Genomic DNA, 20,946 nt, shown 5'->3' with positions numbered 1-20,946 from the left:
AAAGAGGCAGAAATTAAAAATATATATATATATATAAAAAATCTGATTCCTCCATTAATCAAAAAAATAATCGACCGATTAATCGGTTATTAAAATAATCGTTAGTTGCAGCCCTAAAACTAAACAAAAAAGCTTGAGTGGAGCTATTGTTATGTGAGACAAGCATATAAGATGACCTTGTTTTTATTTGTTCGCTGTGCAAATATGCAGGGTGCTTTCTGCTAATATGCTGCAGCATGGCTGTAGGACTGTTGTGGAATGCCAGCTCCGTTTGACAGTGCAAACATGGCACCGCTTTGTCTGTCATTTGGAGTTTTAAATGATCCCAAAACTTTTGACAGCTTCTGCCGTTTCCTTTGGGTCTTTTCCTCTGTTTAATTCTCGTTACTGTTTTCCTTTGAGCCATCTCTCCCCATCACCAGCGTTCCTGCCACACAGACCATGGCACCCACACCACTGCTCGCATGTGCGCCCTATTGCAGTAGCCGTGCTGAAACCTCACAGGAGTATCATTGTTTTATTGAGTGGCTCTAAAATGAAGTGTAAGTGCACCCTGTAAAATAATTTGCAGTGAAAGTCATGATTGATGTGCTGTTTGCAAAATATGCGCACAATTTCTGCTGCACAGATAATACTGGCCAAGTACAGGAAATTTGAAAATCCAATAAAAATGTTATTTGTTAAAGTTTGTAGTTTTAAGAGAACCAAACAAAACAAAATAAAGTTGTAATTTTTGGAAAATTATGTTGGAGAAAATCTGCACGTAATATTATGGAAATAAAATCAAAATGTAATGGGAATAAAGTCATAATTATTATTACAAAAATAAGCAAATATTTCAACCAATGTTGAAATATTTGCACAATAAAAAAGAAAACCCAGAAAAATTGGAGAAAAGAGCAAAGACTGAAGTTTGTACTAATCATTTTCAACTGGATCACAAAGCTGAGATGCAATAAAAAAAATAAAAAAAATACCGTACACCCTGAATATAACTTCTTTGCCTATGTTGCTTTACAAAATATCAAAGTGGCCCTTGGATCCTTTCGTTTTTCAGCTCTTCAGGATCGGGATCCTGATCCGCTGTATTTTGAAGATCGGTGTAGGCTCTCAGTCGTACAGGAGTTGTCCATCGAGGGAAAGGCTTCTTGAGACATCATCTGTACTTCTGTGAAGAAGGTGTCGGACGTTTCGCTCCTCATCCGAAGAGCTTCGTCAGCGATCGGATAAAATAGGCTTCCGCCACGAGATCGGGCCGATCCGGGTGCCGTATCACGTTCATAACGTTCTGGGCCACACTCCAACATGGTAGACGTGGTAATGCGCCTCAGAATTGGTTGCCACTTGATTCCCGCCACCCGCAAGAACAAGAAAATGCAACACCACCCTGCAGACATGTGGTGTTGCGGTGTGGGGATACTATTCACTGGAACACTTCAATACTACCAATTTGATTCGTTACTTAAAAAGGAATCACCCGACCGAGTATGATATTTATGTATGCATTAAGAAGGCACCATGGTGAAGTTAGTTTGATGTAAGATGTTGGATTTTTGGCTCTGTAGCTACAGTGGTAGTTTGCCCGGACTGCTCTGTCATGGTGCGGGGAGCTCGCACGGGAAGTGTCGCTCTAACCGCTGGTTGATAAAACTAGGGACCGTCTAATACAGGGGTCGGGAACCTATGACTCGCGAGCCAGATGTGGCTCTTTTGATGATTGCATCTGGCTCGCAGATAAAACATAAAATATTATCGCTTGTTTTAATCCATCTGTTGATTTTTCCACTACTCATGTCTTATTCAGGGCTGCAGTTGACTGCAGGCGCAATTGTCCATTATTTTAATTGGATGATAATGGCCTACGTTCGCTATTAACAGGTAAATGCCCCCTTTTGAATCAGTCTGCTCGGTTATTAGCTCAAAGCTAACCCTTCGACGAAGATGGCGAAAAGATAAAAAGATGACGAGTATCGTACATTTCAGGATGAATGGACTGAAGAATTCACCTTTGTGGAGAGAGCAGGCTCTGCGATGTGCCTAATTTGCAGTGACAAAATTGCATCGATGAAACGGTCGAATGTAAAGCGGCACTTCGACATACGCCGTGCTACCTTTGCATCAAAATACCCTGTGGGAGACGGCAGGAAGAAAGCGTGCCAAGAGCTACTGAGCAGGGTGCAAGCTAGCCAGCAGCAACACCGCGTGTGGACCCGGCAAGGTGACTATAATTCCGCTAGTTTTGCTGGTTCTTTAGCAATAGTGAGGAACAGAAAACCATTCACAGATGGCGAGTATGCTGAAACCTTCATGCTGGATGTAGCCAATGAGCTTTTTGACGATCTTCCGAACAAAGACAAGATAATCAAATGGATACAAGACACGCCTCTGTCTTTATGCCAGTCATTTTCACATCATAAAAACATCAAGTCCAACCTATGATCACGTTTAACGGACGAAAGCCTCAACGCCTGCATGAAGCTTAACCTCACCAAGTACCAACCAGACTACAAAGCCATCAGCAAATCCATGCAGCACCAGAAGTCGCATTAATGGTGAGTATTATAACAACATGATTTAAAAGAAAAAGTTCAAAGGCTAATTATACTCACATTTAGTTAAATTCAGTCTTAAAATATATTATATGGCTCTCACTGAAATAAATTTCAGAATATTTTGATTTTATGGCTCTCTGAGTCAAAAAGGTTCCCGACCCCTGGTCTAATAAAAGAAATGACTATTGCATTGAAGAGAGTTTGTTGAAAAATGTAATATATTCTAAATCAAAACACCAATTGATCTATAACCATGTCAAAGGATTTTATATGAATTTTTAAGAAAAAAATCTAAGCTTTTGTTTAATAGCTTGCAGGTCATGTGACTGAGGCACTTCAAATATCTTAGTAGTATCATGCACACCTCTTTATTTCAAACTTTTTAAGTTTTATATGATTTCATATTAATTTGTCATATAAAAACATCAAGGATTTTGTTCTATAGCTGTAGGTCATGTGACCAAGGTACTTGAAACCACTTTATATTAGTAGTACTAGTCTAATAGTATGATGCACACCTTTCGTCAAAGTTTTATGGGATTTTATAGGAATTTTTAATATAAAAAATCAGGGTTTTTGTTCCTTTTTTGCAAACTGAAATGTGCCAGTATTCCTCAAAACCCATGGTGACACTTCTAGCATTGCCGTTAGCAGTGCTAAGGTTTAGTTGTGTGCTCAGCCAGCCCACTATAGCAGTGGTCCCCAATCCCAATTTTTTTTGTTTTATTTTGAAAAGTGGCTGGATTCTCTCTGTTACATCCGTCTCACTTGACGCATGTCCATTGTGCGTGTGCTAACTTTATCTCATGCCGCACAGATAGACTACTACTGTATTTTTACCATTTTTCTTTCACCTCATATTTGGTGTCAAATGCTGATACTATGTGGGAATGCATAAAGGTAAGTTTTGATGACTTATTGAGTGCTAATGTGTACATTTGTCTCAAGTTAATTCATGCTAGCAACACTGCCTTTTACCACACACGTCAAACAGCGATGCAATAATCTCTCTGGAAAAACTTGGCTGGAGCTTGAACTGGTGGATGGTGGGTCAGCATTCATTTTGTGCTTTTAATTTGATATTATTCATGTCTTCGTTTTACACAATACATCGTAAATAAGATAAATTAGATCGTTATAATGTACGACCCCCCCTCATATACAGTAATGGATGAGAAGCGAAACCGTTTATCTGCTGAGTTGACCGAGAAGCTTGTCTTTATCAAAAAGAACTTTCACGTGATTATTTGAGGGTTAAACAACAGGTTGACATAGCCGTGGCAGCTCTAATAGAACATGAGACAGTGATTTTACAGTTTGTTCAAATTGTGATGTTTTACTCCCTTGCTGCTACTTTTGTTTTGTGGTGAAGTTCAGCACCAGCACTTTAAAGGAATTATTTTTATATTGAATGTTGAGCTATGATTATTCGATTGTTTTTTTTTTTGTTATTGTGACAACTACTTAATGATTTATTTTTTGATGTAAAATTTAAGTTGAGTTTTGTTGTGACTTTCAGAGGTGAAATATACTGTAGTACAAAATACAGTAATCAAAGGTACTTCATGTTTTATTTATAGTTGGTTCTTTATTAGGGACCTGACTCACAGAGGTTTATTACAAAAGCCAAACAAAATTGTCGGTCGGAAGCCAAAAAATGTGGATCGGGACATCCTTACTACAGTATGTGGCCCTCGGTGTAAAAAAATGTGGACACCCCTGGTTAATCCATAGGCATAAAAATAAAGGTTATGTAATTAATTACCATCTTTTCATCTTCTCGTTTGTGCACTTGAAGGCTATGTCCACACAAATATGGATGTTTTTCTATGCGTTTTGGTCTTCCGTCCACATGCAAACACAGGTTTTTGTCCTTAAACTGAGCTTTTAGAAGACTCCGGCCAGGGTGAAGAAGAAGAGTTTTTGGCTTGTTGTAGACAGATGACGTAACAAGTGTGTCATTTCCACACTAGAGAAGTATCATTTAATGTGTGGAATGACCTAACATTACAGTACATTGCTGGTTTTAAGAGTACTGATGGGACTTTTTTGTGTTTTTTTTCCGCTTTACATTGATGAACAAAAGGCGCCATTATGGGCTTTGCTGCTGCTGCTGCTATGCTCACAAATACTGCTATGTTTCTCCCACCAACTATGGCGGCGGCTTGGGACAAGACCCGATCAGACCTCTAGCTGGTGGGACAACTTTGACATATATATATATATCTATATATATATATCTATATACATACATACATACATACATACATACATACATACATACATACATACATACATGGGAATCTCTGGCCACCTCACGATTCGATGCGATTATGAGGCCTGCCATGTGATGATAAAATGATTATCGATTCATCCCGATGCATATTTTCTTGTGATCAATAGTTTTTTCATGCATAATTCTTTCTCGATATAATTCCTTTTTACTCACTGTGTACCACTAAAACAAAGCATATTTGTAATGATCGACAATTAAAATAAATATGAAACAGATTAATTTCCTTATTCCATTATCAATTAATAATAGGGAGTTTACATGTACCAACATATTTCCCATTGCACAGAACCAGCAGGAAAAGTAAATTGCGCCAGTTGCCAGCATGTATAAAATTAGCAAACTTCAGCATATTCTGAGTAACCAACAGAAAAAATCTGTCATTATTCACAATTAAATAATAGACTTCTGAAATCAAACTAAAATCCTGAGCATAAAATCTCTGACAAAATAATATTAGTGCTGTATAGCAAAGTCACAAACAGCTTTCATACAAAATATATATTTCTGTACCAGCGACTCTCATACAAGAATAATGCTTGCAGACGTCAGTATATTATAAATAATGTTGCACCTTTATATATATGAAGTCTTCCTCACATGCAAAGATACCTGTACATATGCACACTCACAGTACATACGTACTTCCCCACATTACTCACTGAGTTATCCAGGGTGTTATTATGTTGTTGGTTTTATTACAGCGACGGTGATATCAGCAGTATGACTATAGTTTTTTTTTTTTTTTTTTTTTTTTTAACAATGATGTGCATTACAGTAATTTTCATTCTGTTCACTATCATGGATAATCATTTCATTATTACAATTATGTGTGACTGTTTCAATGCAGAATTATCATTGTGATCACTATCATAGTTCATCATTTCATTATTACAATTATGTGTGACTGTTTCAATGCAGAATTATCATTGTGATCACTATCATAGTTCATCATTTCATGACTACTATTATGTGTGACTGTTTCAATGCAGAATTATCATTGTGATCACTATCATAGTTCATCATTTCATTATTACAATTATGTGTGACTGTTTCAATGCAGAATTATCATTGTGATCACTATCATAGTTCATCATTTCATGACTACTATTATGTGTGACTGTTTCAATGCAGTATTATCATTGTGATCACTATCATAGTTCATCATTTCATTATTACAATTATGTGTGACTGTTTCAATGCAGTATTATCATTGTGATCACTATCATAGTTCATCATTTCATGACTGCTATTATGTGTGACTGTTTCAATGCAGTATTATCATTGTGATCACTATCATAGTTCATCATTTCATGACTACTATTATGTGTGACTGTTTCAATGCAGTATTATCATTGTGATCACTATCATAGTTCATCATTTCATTACTGCTATTATGTGTGACTGTTTCAATGCAGTATTGTCATTGTGATCACTATCATAGTTCATCATTTCATGACTACTATTATGTGTGACTGTTTCAATGCAGTATTGTCATTGTGATCACTATCATAGTTCATCATTTCATGACTACTATTGTGTGCGACTGTTTCAATGCAATATTGTCATTGTGATCACTGTCATAGTTCATCATTTCATGACTGCTATTATGTGTGACTGTTTCAATGCAATATTGTCATTGTGATCACTGTCATAGTTCATCATTTCATTACTACTATTATGTGTGATTGTCATTGACAGCTTTGTCATTGTGGTTGTTGATGTTGTTTTGTCCTTATGTCCTTGTTCGTCTTTGTGGTTGTCACGGACATTTATTTGCTGATGTTGTCCTGCATGTTTCTGTTGTTCTATCACTATTGTTGTTGTTGCTGCTGTTGTCCTTGTCTCTTGTCTCTCTTTTTTTTTTTGTTGTCCCCCCCCCCCCCTGTTTCCTTTTCTCTTCTTCTCTGTCCCATAATCGCATATATATATATATATATATATATATATATGTACAGTATATGTGTGTGTGTATGTATATGTGTATATGTGTATATATATATGTATGTATATATGTATATGTATGTATATGTATATGTATATATATATATATATATATATGTATGTGTATATACATACATATATGTGTATATATATATATATATGTGTATATACACACGCACACAATCACACGTTTTGTGTTACATAACTACTGTCGTGGAAGCAATTCAACAAGGATAATTAGCCACACACACAGGGTTATTTCAGCAATAACAGCATCACAGCTAATGGAGTTCTGGCTTGTTTGCAAAAGCAATACAAAAATAAAAGTACAGTATATCCCGAGCCACATCATGGTACGAATTCTCTGTACCACAGTTTTTCAAATATACGGTATATTAACTAATAAATCATGCTATTTGGTGGTTGAATACGGACTCCCTGTTTAGCTTGCCTTGAAATTTGGCATAAACACATTTTATTATTCTAAGATTTGTGGAATACAGTGTATCTAGTACAAAAATGTGGATTCATTTACTGCCGTCTTTGAAGAAGTTTCAATTGACTGTCTTACTGCGTACAACCTCAGCAACGAACTACTTTCCTCCTCACAGAAATCCGACCACAACTTCGCTCACGGGACAAAGGGGGGGGTAAGTCACTGTTGATGCACTACACTGCTGATGGGGATGTCATACAACTTCACGTCAAAAAGGAACTATCCCTTCAATGCTTGTTTGCATTAAATTGCTTACTCCAAAAAAATGTTTTTGTTTCACTTCCATTTCTTCTTTTTTGCATTTTGAAGCTCTGCTTAGAACCTCCTTAAGATCCAACAGAGCAAAATGTAAATTCTTGCAATTTTTCAACTGGTCTTAACATTTTGATCGGGGGTGTGTAGCAACTGGCACAGTAGTTCCGTCATGCAAACGCAATCCAAGCCCAAACATGAGAGAAATACACACTTGTTTCCCTGCCAAAGCAAACCATACTGTGGAGTACAAGCAGGCAAGCACTACTTTCAGTCCATATCGAAAGAAGACCAGTAACACAGAGGCAGACGCTGTTTGTATGATGTCATTTATTCTGGCAAGCTATTCATCACCTTTAGTGTGCTTTCACTAAGACTGGTATTCTGAACAAGCTATTTTTAGTCACGTTATTCCAAGCCCTCTCTGTGATGTTGATGGACAGTGGTGCCAGTGCTGTCGACAAAAGTTCCAGCAGTGCGAGAGTGACATGTCTGAATGATGCCGATACATAGAGTGTGGCTTCAGTGTGACAGTTGACAAGATAGCTGGTAAAGCGGAAGCCTGGCTGGCCGAAGGAAGCGGACTAAAAAAGACCTTTAAACACGAAGCTCTGTGCGAGCTTTGTGGAAATTTGCCCCTGGTGCACATTTCACAGCATGATTGTCATCATTTTCTGTTAGCTGTCAGTCCTGTATCCGGAAGGAAAGGCTGTATAAGCCGTGTTATTTGTAATGATGCTGTCATGAGTTTCTGCCCCACATGAAACCCAGCCCTGTCCATTTTTTGTTTTGGTGGTGTTTTTGTGATTTGCTTCTTTGTACAGTACAGTGTAAGTGTACTCTTTATTTGTCTGTAAGTGCAGCACGTACTACTCACTTCCTCTTGCAGTCAGGGCGGGTGGGAAACATTTGCTTTTTCTACCATCCCTCGAGGCCTTCTTTTTGCTAACTGGAAGAGTTTCTGCATTCAAATAGACAATGACAGGGGGAAAATTGTGGTCAGAAGCTCTTGCAGCACCCGTTAAAGACAGATCTGCTTCAGAAGGTTCTTTTCTTAACTTTCTGAGCTGTGCTTAAAGACACAGCAGACAGGATATGCTGCTTCCAGCTGAATCATTGCAGGGAGTATGCAGACGCTGGAATGCCCTTTTATGGCAGAGAAGGGCTTTTTTGAACAGGAAATGATGTCACTGGTAAGGAGGTCTAGTTCAAGTTGCAGACACACCAACCAGCGGAGGTTGTTTGTTTTATTTCCTATCACGTCCTGTAGAAAGAGCAGCAACTGAAACAAGTAATTGCAAGCTGCGTCTTTTTTTATATTCAGGCAGAAGAAGAAAGCCAGAGTCGATCAGCTGACAGTGCAGAGACAGTCAGTAGAACACTGTACGTCAGGTATTGGCCTCAGTTACACTCATCTTTTTATTTTTAATATGATATACTATAAATAGGGCTGTCAATATATAATTGCGATTAATCAAATTTTTTATCCATAGTTAACTCATATTTAATTGCACTTAATCACAGATAGAAAAGGGTTTTTATCTATGATAAGTAGGCATGTAAATTTCTTTGTGGTAAACAACTATGCTAACTATATGTAAAGGAGTATCAATTTTGGAAATATGGGCCATTATTTTATTAAAAAATAATATACATTTTGCATGTTTAATGCGAGCAGCGTTTTGTCCCACTTTTTTGATAGTTCTTGAACGTACCTTCGAAGTTTGTCCCACGCTGTACAGATAGACTTGGTCCCAAATGATGACACTATGTGGGAATCCATAAAGGTAAGATATGATGGCCTTATTGAGTGATAATGTGCATATTTGTTTGGTACACAATTTCTCTGATAAAGTCCTGGCCTAGTATTGGTGGATGGTGGCTCTGTATTCATTTCGTGCTTTTAATTTGATGTTGTTCCATAGTTTTACACAATACGTAATAATCTACGTATGTTTTACCGATGTGTGACTAGCTAGCGCACTGTTAGCTATTCAGCCATGGTCACATTGACACAAGCCCCCAGCTAGCTGTCCTCGGCTATACGCCCCCGTTAACTAGCAGCTGGTAACCCAAATTCTAGCTTGCAGTTCAAGCAAGCTAGAATTCACATCTAAAAACAAAAAAACACGAAAAAACAAAACACAACACTGTGTTGTCTTTGACTAGTATTTCAATTAGTTTGATGATCTGTGTGACAAAAATTTCACTTTGTTTCTTATTATCAGGCGAATGAACCATAGCCCGTAAAATGTGTAGTCAATTGGCAACAGCTTGTCACGTGCCAAGCCTATTTATGCCAGCATGTGTGATCGCTCACGTTTCAATCTCATTCAACTTTACGACATTTTTGCTTACATGCCTGGCTGCCGTCATCTAGCTAGTTCGTTTTTGTCGAGCTACGGTCATCATCACAACTTACGTTTTGAAAGTGTTACTTATTGTTAATAAATAAATATAATTTAATAAATTATAATTATTAAATTATAATTAATAAGTTAATATTATTAAGTTATAATTATAAGTTAATAAATAAATAAGTCATAAAAAATTGCTATTTGTTATCCCCCCCCAAAAAATGCAGATGCTGCAGGGGCACAACACAGTGTTGGCAGTCCGCCTTCCCATGCAGCCCACCACCACAGCTTCAACAAATCCTCAGCGAAACCTTGCCATAGCTACCTGTCATCATGGAGGTGATGCGTATACAGTATTGAGCTCCGATACCAAAAGCAAGCAGCGTGAACATGTCAGCTACAAACTGCTTGAAAAGAAACCTTGCTGCCTCGTCATTTTCTTATTTTCCTTAATAAAATACACCCTTTGCCATAAAACCATAAAAGTCGGTGCTGGACCTATTTTTTTGGAAAAATCAATCCAAACATGTCACGAAAAGCCATCCTCGATAGAAATCCTGAGACAAAACTGTAAAAAAAAAAAAAAAAAAAAAGACCTTTTCTTACCAAACAATGGAATGCAACTGCCTTGCATACACATGGACAGTTGACTATAGAAGAACATCATAAATGCACTGAAAGACAACCACAAAAATAATATAATTATAATATATAATAATTATAATATATATAATAATAATAATAATACAAAAAAAAATAAAAGTATACCCTAGTCACAGTAGAGCAGTGCTCCTCAAATAGTGGGGCGGACTTCCCCTGGGGGTGTGGGGTAGGGGGGCGTGGTGAACTGTCAAGAGGGGCGTGAGAGACAGGGAGGGAGGGACTATCAATATTAGTGCAGACCTGCCAACACCTGCCAACTGCTCTCCATTTTGTTTGCATTTGCATTTTGTTTCAGTTTCGAGTTCAAGACTGTACAGTACAGATAAATCAGTAGATATTAAAATAGATATTACCAGTTTACCAACAGTATTTCAAAACATTTCTGTCCTCCAGTGGGGGCATGACAGAAAATAATTGACAACCGCTGCACTAGAGACAGAATGAGCCAGAATGCTGTCAGAATGAAAATTCTTGGTTTATTCTTCGATATTTTAAGTGTATTCTGGGGCTGGGCGATATGGACCAAAACTCATATCACGATATATTTAGGTTGAGTATCGATATACGATATATAACCCGATATTTTTTTTAAGCAAACTGAGTTTAGGCAAAATCAAAGCCAAATATGCGTGTCATGTGTTGTTTTACAAAATAAATACTTGAATACATTTGAAAGCTTCATGCAAGATGCACATACGTAAAACAATCTTAGCCTCTAAAATGAAGTAGGCCATTCTCTTTTTGAAAAAAATACAGAAAAAGCCAAATATAATCTTTTTTATAACAAACTTTTAGCTATGCTCAAATCCTCAGCTCATAACAAAAGAATAAAATATGAAGGAGTGCGCAGTTTAAGAGGAAATTTTAAAATGTCAGCAACTCAAAAATACTTTAAATTGAACAGTAGTATTTATTTTGAGAAGACACAAGCATGTCCATATTTTGTACCTGGAACACCAAACTGTCAACTGCAGCAAGCTTAGCAAATGTCTGTCTAACTTCCTGGTACATTTGTGGTTGAGCTTGTCGTGCTAAATAATTGAGACTGCGAAGCTCGCTGGACATCGCAAGTCCATCGTTTTCAGCAGGTTTTTAAAGCAGTTTTTTTCCATTGTTGCAACGGGGACCATATCTTAGCAATGTGATAGGACACCTCTTTTAATAGCACACCACTTTGCTTTTCCTTTCATGAGGAACGCAAAAGGAGGGCGGCAGACAGCTTCACATTTCTCGTATTGGAGTTTGTGCCAAGTTGGCCTGTCACGACAATGGATATAATGGATATATCGATTTATCAAACTATTAAAAAAAAAAAAACAGGTTGATAATTATTAGCCCTGGATAAATTTACGTGTACGTGCGTCTGAGCCATCTGCTAGACTTTCTGTTGTACACAGGCTGGATGACAAGAGGGTTCACTCTGCTTGTGTCTGTGCACATTGGTTCTATATGAAATGAACACAGAAGAGAGTGAGCATCTTCTCAGATATTAAGCATCTTTGTCCCAGTAGTGGAGGCGGGGGTTACGTACACAGAGTGCCAGCAGTTAGCTACCAGACGCGATTATGAATGAAGGAACAAAAGTAATCGTTTCCAGGGTGAATGCCACCGTTCCAGTGTGGATGTGAAGCAAAGCCTTCTTCCCGACAGTCAACGCTGAGGGGTTTGATTGGCGGTGTAAATATTAAATGACACAAAATGGTGCGCGTTCAGTGTCGCTCGCTACGTTTCAAAAGAAATGCAGGCTTTCAATACGGTTGTCAAGTAGCGACGTCCCTTGATTTGTGAGTGTTCAAGTAAGCGGCTTCTGTGCCTCAGGTACATTAGCTTGATATGACAAAATGATCGTTGAATAATAATAAACCAAATAACAATATGGTTTTAAAAAAAGGTTGAAATTATTATCGTCGATAAATTTTAGCACAATTATCGACCATTAAAATTTGTTATTGTGACAGGCCTCGTGCCAAGTTTTAAGGTGGTGAAATTTTTTTTTTTTAAGCTCTGAATTCGAAGTACTTAGCTCATTACTGAGCTACCGATTATTCCTTGCTGACTACCGCAGATGCTGTCGCTAAGCTTCGACTAGAGTCGGCCGGCTTCTGCCCCGCCCCTCCTCCCTCCGCCTGCATGCAGGGATGAGGGAGATACAGCACAAATCTGTGTAAGTGGGATTCAATAGCATGGCATTTATTACAATTTGAATGTACTGTATATATACAGTGGTGTGAAAAAGTGTTTGCCCGATTTCTTATTTTTTACGGTTTACGGATTCGGGAGGGACAGCATAGTGACTTTGCAGCTTAAACCAACGTCTCTCCTTGCAGGCCAGCATGTGTGGTCTGGTTGTGTGTTATAATAGTAGTAGTGTGTCAATTGAAATTCTCCTTCTAACCAGTATAGTAATATACTGTATATAGCATAAAAAACATACAATGGTGTGAAAAAGTGTTTGTCCCCTTCCTGATTTCTTGTTTTTTTGCATTTTTGTCACAGTTCAGATCATCAAACTAATTGAAATATTAGTCAATTTTTTTGGTAGACAGCAGAATTCATGATTCCCTTTATCACAGCAAGTCTGGCAGGTCCTGAAGCAGCGAAACATCCCCAGACCATCACACTACCACCACCATATTTTACTGCTGGTATGATGTTCTTTTTCGGAAATTTGGCGTTACTTTTACAGATCAGATGTAATGGGACATACACACCTTCCAAAAAGTTCAACTTTTGTCAGACCACAGTATTTTCCCAAAGGTCTTGGCGATCATCAAGATGTTTTCTTGCAAAATTGAGCCTTAATGTTCTTTTTGTTCAGCAGTGGTTTTGGTCTTGGAACTCTGCCATGCAGGCCGTTTTTTCCCAGCGTCTTTCTTACGGTGGAGTCGTGAATACTGACCTTAACTGAGGCAAATGAGGCCTGCAGTTCTTTGGATTTTGTTGTGTGGTCTTTTGTGACCTCTTGGATGATTCTTCACTGAGTCCCAAAGCTTTAGGAATGGCTTTATAACTTTTCCCACACTGATAGATCTCAATTACTTTCTTTCTGGGGGTGGGCATGTAGATTTGCATTTTTTTTTTCTCCCTTAATGAAAAATTTCATTTAAAAACTGCATTTTTTGTTCAGTTGTGTTGTCTTTGACTAATATTTACATTTGTTTGATGACCTTAAACATTTAAGTGTGACAAAAATGCAAAGAAATCAGAAATCAGGAAAGGGGTAAACACTTTTTCACACCATTGTATGTTTTTTATGCTATATAGAGTATATTACTATACTGGTTAGAAGGAGAAATTCAATTGACACACTACTACTATTATAACACACAACCAAACCACACATGCTGACATGCAAGGAGAGATGTTGGTTTATGCTGCAAAGTCACTATGCTGTCTCTCCTGAATCCGTCATGATTCTTTCACATTTCTGCAGTAGTACACTCAGGGAAGTTTTCCAGTGAAGAAGAACTTGTTGATTGATCATTTAATTTGTTAGCATCCTTAGTGAACAGTAGCAATTAAAGACAAGTGGAGAGTATTCTTGGAACTGGAGATACTGTAATTGATGTGTTCCAAGAAGGGATGGCTGATAATATCAGCTGTCTCACTTTTCTGAAGTGTGGATTTATTTATACATTTGTGGGTTATTAGTAGGGATGTCCATATCCGATATTGATATTGGATATCGGGATCGATATAAGCAGAAAAAAGAGTATAGGATTATATCGGCTTGAATCTAAAATTTCTGATATTGGCACTTCGATACAAGCAGTGGATTCTAGACTCACCCCAGCACGTCTTTCCATCTGCTTTTCCACTTTTGGTGGAAAAGGGGATAAATACTGTCCAGGAGTTGACTGATCCAGGTCTGAGAGGAGATCCCTCAGGAGAACATTGGTGGTGTCATCAGGCTTATGTAGGGCCCTATTTTTTACCTTCTTAAATTCCATTTGAATTTTTTTAATTCCGTTTTTTTACCTTATACACTTATTTTATCAGCATAGAGGGTGTACTTTTGTGACAGTAAAGAGAACATCCAGTAATTAAATGCAAAAATCTTCATTTATTGATGCAATACATCATGAGTCAATTTTGCCCAATAATTCAGAAACGGATGTAGCTTGGCTAACTTTTCTAATGGGATGTCATCTTCTGCACACATTGTCATCTTCTGCACAACTGTAATTAAGGAAGACATAGTCACCGATGCAATTCCAATTGCGCTATAAATGTAAGATGTTTTTTATGACACCCTTATTTTGTTCATGTGGCAAACAGCACTCTTAACTGGAAGGCCGGAAGTGTGTTGAGAATGTCTGTTGATGGTTAAGACGAGCTGGGAGCAAGAATAAACGTGCCCCCCTTCCTTATTTCACTCACAACTTGTATGACGTCAGCGGGCATCGTAAAACGCTTGTTTGCATTAAGAAGTGGTGAAACACAACACGGTGTAAACACTCATACAGCCTGAGTCACACACATACAGCTGCACTAGCATGCTCTGCTAAACTAAGCTAACCCCGCTAGCTTCCATTCACGCTTCGTAAGAGAGGTGTTTTGAAGGCGTTTGTCTGTGTTTCAGGTTGGCATTTTGACGTGTTTAGTTTGGGTGGGGGCGGGCTAGTGTTTGTGATGAGATTCCGCCACGATTGAGTGGTCCACCGGGGAAAAACTTCCCCAGGCAAACGTTCCTTCTCCTCACCATCCGTTTGCAAATCCGTTACCACTGAAATCATAGGGCCCTAAGTATGCCCAGACATTGTAGGGAGTGCATACAGGCACACACACACACACACACACACACACACACACACACACACTGTCCAGCGTCATTTTGAATCATGTTGAGGAATTTCCACAGAAGTTAGATCAGCCCCGTGATGTGATTTTTCCACTTTGATTTTGAGCGTGATTCTGAATCCACACCTCCATGGGTTTATGATTTTCATTTCCGTTGATCATTCTCTTGTTATTTTCCTCTTGACGCATTCCACCATGGCATGAATAAAGATAACTGTAACATTTCAGTCATCCACATCTCGGATGTGTTGTTTGTGTTCCTTTTATTTCTTTCAGTGTACACGTTCTCTTATAACAAGCACGTGGAAACATTCTGCTTCTTTCAGGTGTGAATTGGGTGGACGTGAAGAGCAGCAATCATGGTGGCCTTGTCACTAAAGATCGGCGTGGGCAATGTGGTGAAGACCATGCAGTTTGAGCCCTCCACCATGGTGTATGACGCCTGCCGCATCATCAGGGAGAGAGTTACAGAGGCGCAGCTCGGACAGCGTGAGTTCCTGTCTGGAAACACACGCACACACGCAGGATATGGGAATGATAAAGATTAGCCATTATTATTCACAGAGAAGTGCAGCATAATAATAGTTGTGGACGGATGGCCTGCCGGTTCTTGTGACAAACAATATATTTTTAAATGTTCGACTGAAGATATTTTACTTATTCAACTTCCTTTCATTAAGAAATCATTTCAAGTATTCTATGCAGTAATGTGCAGCAGACTGTCACTATTATTCATTCATTTGCAAGATGACAATCAAAGGGAAGCCACACCCAAGAGTTGAGGCAATTTCCAGTCAGCAGTGTTTGGGATCATTTTGTTGATCTACCCAGATTAGGGTCATGCCTTTGTTACCATCGGGCGTTAAGGAGACTTTTTTACGTTAACCCTTTGGAGTCCTGCCATTAGTGTTTATGTAAGCATTGTGGTCGACTAGTGGGTTGTGATGTAGTTGCTGTGATGGATGGAGATGAGCAAGAACCAGCAAGCGATTGTGGTGCTGAGTCACGACCTCTTTATTCAATCTTAATAAAAAAGCAAATGGAAACTTTGTTATTATCAAAATACACCGATACACATTGCACAAAAAAAAATATAAAAATGTGAAACAAATGACGTAATAGCAAATCAACAGATGAAAGTTAAGATAACTGCATTAACAAATAGGGTGTCACAAGACGAGACGACGCACGAGATTGGGTCCACGAGACGAGGGGGGGTTTTAACATTCATTATAAGAAATGTACAAACTTTTTATTTAACTGAGTCACAAAACAATGCAGGTGTGTTTTTGAAATGTTTATTGACACACAAATTGACAACTTTCTTCTTGGAATTTTATTTTTTGCGTAATTATGACTTGATTCCAATAATATTTTGCCTTTATTGTTATTACAACTTTTTCGGCAACCTAATTTTCCAATAATGACAGCTTTTTGTTGTTGTTTTTTTTGTTTCTCATAATATTAAGACTTACGACATACGACTTACATCTTTTTTTCTTTAATATTTCAACTTTGTGCTACTAAAATCACATTATTTTTCCTCATAATATTACAAAATTATTCGTGTAAAATTTCATTTTCTCGTTAGATTAGACAAAATAAAACAAAAAATCCAAAATATTTTGACTTTTTTCTTTTAAAATCACTGCTGATTTTTTCAAATTTGTTTTCTTGTTAAATTCTATTTTTTAAAAATGTGCTGTGGGCTGCAAATGGTCCCCGGGTCGCACTTTGGACTCTCGTGATGTAATGTCATACTTATGTGTTATTTTCTATTATTATGTCTACTATGTTAGGTAATAGGAGTTTAAAAGTGACTATAGGAGTGTTATTTCACATTAAGATAGCCTTAATAATGCTAAAATCTGTATTTAGAAGGTTGTAAACAGGTTTTCTATGCTCTAACTACGAAAATATTCCATTTATAAATAAGGATTGCTACCTTGTGGAAATTCATTCATCACAATTGGGTCTGGAACCAATTAACCGCCATAAACAAAGGATTGCTCTATTTCACCTTTCACCAGTAACATGCCTCGCTATTGTTATTATTTTTTTTTTTTTGTAACACTTACTGTATCATTTTGTTTTAATTTTGACATAGTGTATTAGCACATTGGTCCTAAAATCACACCGAAACCTAAAATCCAAGAAGGGAACTGTTTAATGTGTTTTACTGTAAAAATGTGTAACATTTGTAATGAACCCTTGTTATATGTTCAAATTGATCAAGTTAAATGTAGCCACATACTTCTCAGCCAGTTATAATTACGTATCAACACAACAAATATGTCTCATTCCTAAAACTCCTTTTTTTCCACCTAAAGAAAGCTGACTATAACATCATTTCATGTCAGGCCAGTGTAGGAATTTCAAAGCTGCGATGTGCGTCATTTGGCCACTTGACAGCAGTGTTGGCTTACCCCTGTTTTGTTTGGTTATTCATTTGGTATGTAACAAATGTATCATCCACAAACCCACTGGCCTACATACACTTAGAGCAATGATGGTTTAATTTGGTAATGGTTTAATTTATTTTAAACATGCATACTGTTAGTCCAGATGTATTGCAATACATCACATACTTGTAGTACAATGATAGGCAGACAAAGAAAGACCACAGGAGGACTCAGTACTTTGGTTGTGTTTTTCAGCCAACGACTATGGGCTGTTTCTCTCCGATGAAGACCCCAAGAAAGGCATTTGGCTGGAAGCGGGAAAAGCCCTGGACTACTACATGTTGAGGAATGGGGTGAGTCACTCCTATAAAAAGGGTAACACCGCCTTTATGCTTAAACCTACCTACGATACTGCAAGATACTTGGCTGTGAGCACAGAAAAGTCCTTTGTCCAGTGAACGATGCTTTTCCCCTCTTATACAGAGCCTCTGAATGGCAGGTCTAGTCCAGTTTGTGGTCCAGTTTAATTCTGAGGGACCTGTAGCTGGAGACACTGGTCACTGGGCTGGATTTACCCTGGAACCTTCTCCTTGGTCTTTGATGTTCAGCTTAAAATAGTTGCGGTCGCACAAGTCCACAAAGTCCTGAATAGTCACCCTCTACTCCTCTCCCTTTCCTCCCCTTTTACACCGAACAACAGCTCTATCATCAGAAAACTTCTGAAGAAAGTAGTTGCCTGTATTATGCTGGACGTCCAGTGTACAAGGCCAACAGTAAAGGGGATGGGATTGTTCCCTGTGGGGCCCCCTGTGCTGCTCAGAGTGTGTTCTGTAGGAGGACGCATACTGGGGTCTGAAAGTCAGCTTGTCCGTGACCCAGGACACTACTGGAGGATTCCCGTGCAAGCTCCTCATCTTCTCACGCAGCAGTTGTGGCTGCATCATGTTGAAGGCACTGGGAAGGTGGAACCTCATAGTGGTGTCCACAAGTGCATGAGCCCTGTGGAGTAGGTAGATAATGGCAGCGCCCACTAATGTTAGAGAGGACCAGCCTTTCTAGGATCTTCATGATTTAAAAAAGTGAGGGCAACAGGTCTGTAGTCTCCTGGGTCAGTGGGGTGCCTCTTTTTAGGGGGTGGAACCTCAAGCCTGAGGTGGGGACTTGGTGAAGACACAGGCTCGTGTTGTAGTGATGGCTGCACGGCACCGGTATTCAGGAGTCTAGCAGGCACTCATTGAGGTCCATCCGCTTTTCCAATCTTAAGCTTGTCCGGCTCCCCTCCTGACCTGATGATGACTTGTTGTCCTCGTCTGGGAGGAGACAGTGGAGTGAAATTTGAAGGCAAAGATAAGATGGTGAAGATGTGAGACATTTGCTCTTTTGTAGTAGGGCGTGTCCCGATATAACTTTTTCACTTTTGATACAATACGGATATTGCAGCCTTGAATATCGGCCGATGCCGAGTTCAGGACGAGTCATACATACTTTTATGACTTATTTTATAGTGTGGAATATTAGAAAAGGCTTGATCGAGTGACGTTACTGAAACAGGGAACAATGGTTGGCAACAGTCGGTATGAGAAAAACTGACCCATTTACTTCTTTATGTACCTGGTGTATAGTTTCAACAACAATGTAGTGGCGGCTAGCCATGATATAGCTACGCTCGGGGTGCTGAATTAAGAGTTTAAACTCGCCTTTACTCCCCACCGACAGGGCCTAGTCATCTTTTCTGTTGTAGCTAATGACTTGTCGTCTCTTGGGAGTTTCCCGTGTGATGCTGCTTCAAGTGTGCGATGGGTTTGGTCGTATTAAACTTCCCCTGTCCTGTGTCACCACGGGAAACTTCTGCATGACAAGTTTTGCACTCCGCTGCAACAGACTTTACCTAGGGACTGTAATACAAGCAGTCCATTCCAGGATCCGCGCCAGCACTTCTAGCTTGTAGTGGCACTTGTACTCAGCATACAGACCCCACCTGGTCACAACAAGTGTGTGTGCTAGCGTCTTTAATGCGACCAAACCTAGCGCGCATTTCAAAAATGTCATGAAACTTTTTCAACACTGCAACATCCACCATTGTTTAACATATTTGCACAGCGTGAGAAATTCCCAAGGGACGTCTTTGGCTGTAACAGAAAACAGCTAACACCTGTCAGAGGTGAGTAATGTCGGGTTTGAAGGCTTCTTTACAATCCATTAATATAAGGATTTATGGCTGATTGTTATCACAGTAGGAGGCTGCTACCCATGCAGCCGTATCTCTATCCGTTTATCGGTTTATCGGTTTATAGCATAGTAATATTATTATACAACCCTAGTATTGTAGAATTGGAAAAACACATTTTACTTTACCAGGTAAGATCAATGGAGAATGGCTTCTCATTTACAATGATGACCTGGTAAGAGGCCCCAGCATAAAGTAAAAACAAAACGAATACAGGAATCCACAATGTACACATTGAAGTTTAAAAAAAAATGAAGACATTGACATGTAAAAAAAACAACATAAATAATTACTAAATGTATTTTAAGTATAGTTTAATTAAAAAAAAATTAATTCATTTAGGAATTTGTAGACTTGTCGCTTTAAACATAAAGTATATTAAGTATAGTTGAATTTAAAAACACGCATAGTAAGTAGTTTAATTCTTTAAAAAAATCATTTAGCACTTAACATACTCTATGTTAAGTATAGTTTAATGTAAAAAAAAAACCTTCATTCATTTAGGACTTTAGGCTTTTATGTCGTTTTGAAATAGAGTTTAACATTTTTCCATTGTTTTCTCAATATGATAAATCATTGAGTTTATTAATTGAGGATATTTGTCTATCCTACACGTTTTGACATCAACTTGAACATCATTCCACCTCCAAGGACACTCTGGAGTACAAGAAGAAGCAAAGGCCTCTGAAGATCCGCATGCTGGATGGTACAGTGAAGACTGTCATGGTGGATGACTCCAAGATTGTCAGCGACATGCTCATGACCATCTGTGCCAGAATAGGTGAGCTCACACAGACTTCAATATTGTTTCATTGGATGTATTATAGTGATTATAATCACTGTGATTATATCGTGTTGCACACCACACAGAACCAGAACACGCACATCTCTCCGACAATTTCCTTTTCCGTGGGACTCAAAAGCCCTCGAGGACCCCAAAATAATCAAATTCCTCATGTG

The 20,946-nt window shown here is 38.5% G+C and overlaps 1 protein-coding gene across 1 annotated transcript in view; it reads left to right on the top strand.

Moving 5' to 3' along the window:
• The window catches only part of tln1 (talin 1), a 115,719-nt gene that overhangs the window by 11,945 nt on the left and 82,828 nt on the right, over nt 1–20,946 (top strand). Inside the window, exons 2-4 of the mRNA XM_054756210.1 lie at nt 15,684–15,846; nt 18,015–18,112; nt 20,638–20,767. Of these exons, the coding sequence (XP_054612185.1) occupies nt 15,717–15,846; nt 18,015–18,112; nt 20,638–20,767 (358 nt within the window). The 5' untranslated portion in view covers nt 15,684–15,716. The remainder of the gene's footprint in view (nt 1–15,683; nt 15,847–18,014; nt 18,113–20,637; nt 20,768–20,946) is intronic.

The sequence above is a fragment of the Dunckerocampus dactyliophorus genome, chromosome 17, assembly GCF_027744805.1.
Source record: "Dunckerocampus dactyliophorus isolate RoL2022-P2 chromosome 17, RoL_Ddac_1.1, whole genome shotgun sequence".
NCBI classification, from domain to species: domain Eukaryota; kingdom Metazoa; phylum Chordata; class Actinopteri; order Syngnathiformes; family Syngnathidae; genus Dunckerocampus; species Dunckerocampus dactyliophorus.
The sequence above is the reverse complement of the archived record's forward strand: the minus strand, read 5'-3'. Positions and strand labels throughout refer to the sequence as shown.